The sequence below is a fragment of the Empidonax traillii genome, unplaced genomic scaffold (genome assembly GCF_003031625.1).
Source record: "Empidonax traillii isolate 1590-97213 ecotype Southwest subspecies unplaced genomic scaffold, ASM303162v1 scaffold3362:size13418, whole genome shotgun sequence".
Lineage (NCBI taxonomy): Eukaryota > Metazoa > Chordata > Aves > Passeriformes > Tyrannidae > Empidonax > Empidonax traillii.
In genome coordinates this window covers 1-1,737 of record NW_020958555.1, presented here as the reverse complement: position 1 = coordinate 1,737, position 1,737 = coordinate 1, and the positions used below count along the sequence as shown (strand labels likewise).

Below are 1,737 nucleotides of genomic sequence, written 5' to 3'. Positions count from 1 at the left end.
CACCTCATCCTCATCCCGGCCCAGCCCAGCCCGGCATAAAAAGGGCTCGGTCTCTCCCTCTCCCCCCAGCCCCGTGCGCGGCGCAGCTTCGTTTCATCCCCTTCTCCTCTCCTCTCCCTCCCATCCTCCGCTCCGGGCCGGCTCCGTTCCCAACCTCGGCATTCCATCCTAATTCCCCCCCCAAAAAAAACCAAAACAACCGCCCCAGCCATGTCTCGCCAATCCACCGTGAGGATCCAGCGGGGCCGCAGCGGTTTCAGCGCCGCCTCAGCCGCGGCTCCCACGGCGTGCAGGACCAGCTTCAGCTCCTGCTCCCTCACCCGCCTGGGGGGCTGCGGAGCCGGCAGCGGCTTCGCCAGGGTCGGGGCGGGGGGTTTCGGCAGCAAAAGCCTCTACAGCGTGGGCGGCTGCAAGAAAATCTCCGTGGCCGGCAGGGGGGGGAGTTTTTACGGGGCCGGGGGCGTTTTTGGGGTCCCGGCCAACCTGGGTTACGGCTACGGGGCCTTCCCCGCCGGGGGGATCCACGAGGTGTCGGTGAACCAGAGCCTCCTGAAGCCCCTCAACCTGGAGATCGACCCCAACATCCAGAGGATCCGCAAGGAGGAGAAGGAGCAGATCAAAACCCTCAACAACAAGTTCGCCTCCTTCATCGACAAGGTGAGAACTTTGGGGGGTGGGGGGGGGGGGAATTCCCCCCTAAAAATATCCCACCCTGGGTTTGTTTTTTTTTTTTTGGTTTTTTTTTTCGTGCTTGACGAGCACATCAAGGAGGAAAAGGAGAGAGGGGTGAGGCTGAGGGATGCCCCGGGAACTCCCAGGGGATGGCACCTGCCAGGCGGTGAATGAATCACCTCGTTTAATCCTCCTCGCCCGCTGCTCGACGGGCCCCGCAGGGCAAGGAAAGCCCCAGAGGGCCAATCCCACCCCTCCTGGAGCCCCGGGAACGGTCCTTCGGCTGGTGGAAGCGAGATGATGCACGAAACCCACCCAAAACGACCCCCAAAAAAATCGCCGCAGGGGGAGAAGTAGCTTCTGCCGCTTGAATTCCCTCGGAGGCATTTAAATCACCACCACAGTGGTCGGGGGTTTTGTTTTGGCTCAAAAGGGTCAAATCTGACCCAACATTTTCACTGATGCATCAGAAATCTGCTCCTTTTCTGCTCTGGCTGAGCAGCTCTTTGGTCTGGAGGAAAACGCTGCGATGTTTTGGAGCTTTTGGGGGAACTTTTAATGAAGGGAAGGAGGAGGGGGAAAAAAAAAAAGCATAAAAGCACCTCAAAACGTTATTTTAATAAAAGAACAAGCCCCGCTCTGCTCCTTCTCTGATTTTGCACGCACTTTTTCCCACAAAATCCAGGTAAATTTAGCAAAGACGCGAAGGGCAGGGGGTGGTCTCGGGGTCGGCAGCGCCGAGCGGGGTCAGACGGCAGGTCCTGCCGGGAAAACGTGGCTGGAAGGAGAATCCCCAACCCCTTTTTTCCCCCCCTCCAGGTGCGGTTCCTGGAGCAGCAGAACAAGGTGCTGGAGACCAAGTGGGGGCTCCTGCAGGAGCAGGGCCTGAAGACGGTGAGGAACAACCTGGAGCCGCTTTTCGAGGGCTACATCAACAACCTGCGGGTGCAGCTCAACAGCCTGCTGAGCGACAAGGGGCGGCTCGAGGGCGAGCTCGTCAACACCCAGTACCTGGTGGAGGACTTCAAGAAGAAGTGAGAGGTTTTTTTTTTTTGGTGGGGGGGG

General features: G+C 59.1%; 1 protein-coding gene across 1 annotated transcript; it reads left to right on the top strand.

Moving 5' to 3' along the window:
• Positions 1-210: 210 nt before the first annotated feature.
• Positions 211-1,710, top strand: LOC114072500 (keratin, type II cytoskeletal 5-like). The gene is made up of 2 exons (XM_027910384.1): positions 211-657; positions 1,492-1,710. The coding sequence occupies exons 1-2, from the start codon at positions 211-213 to the stop codon at positions 1,708-1,710; spliced, it is 666 nt and encodes a 221-aa protein (XP_027766185.1).
• Positions 1,711-1,737: the final 27 nt, after the last annotated feature.

Coding starts and splice junctions, on each gene's coding strand:
- LOC114072500 (XM_027910384.1), top strand. CDS start 211: ATGTCTCGCCAATCCACCGTGAGGATCCAGCGGGGCCGCAGCGGTTTC. Junction 658..1,491: donor TCGCCTCCTTCATCGACAAG/GTGAGAACTTTG, acceptor CCCCCCCTCCAG/GTGCGGTTCCTGGAGCAGCA.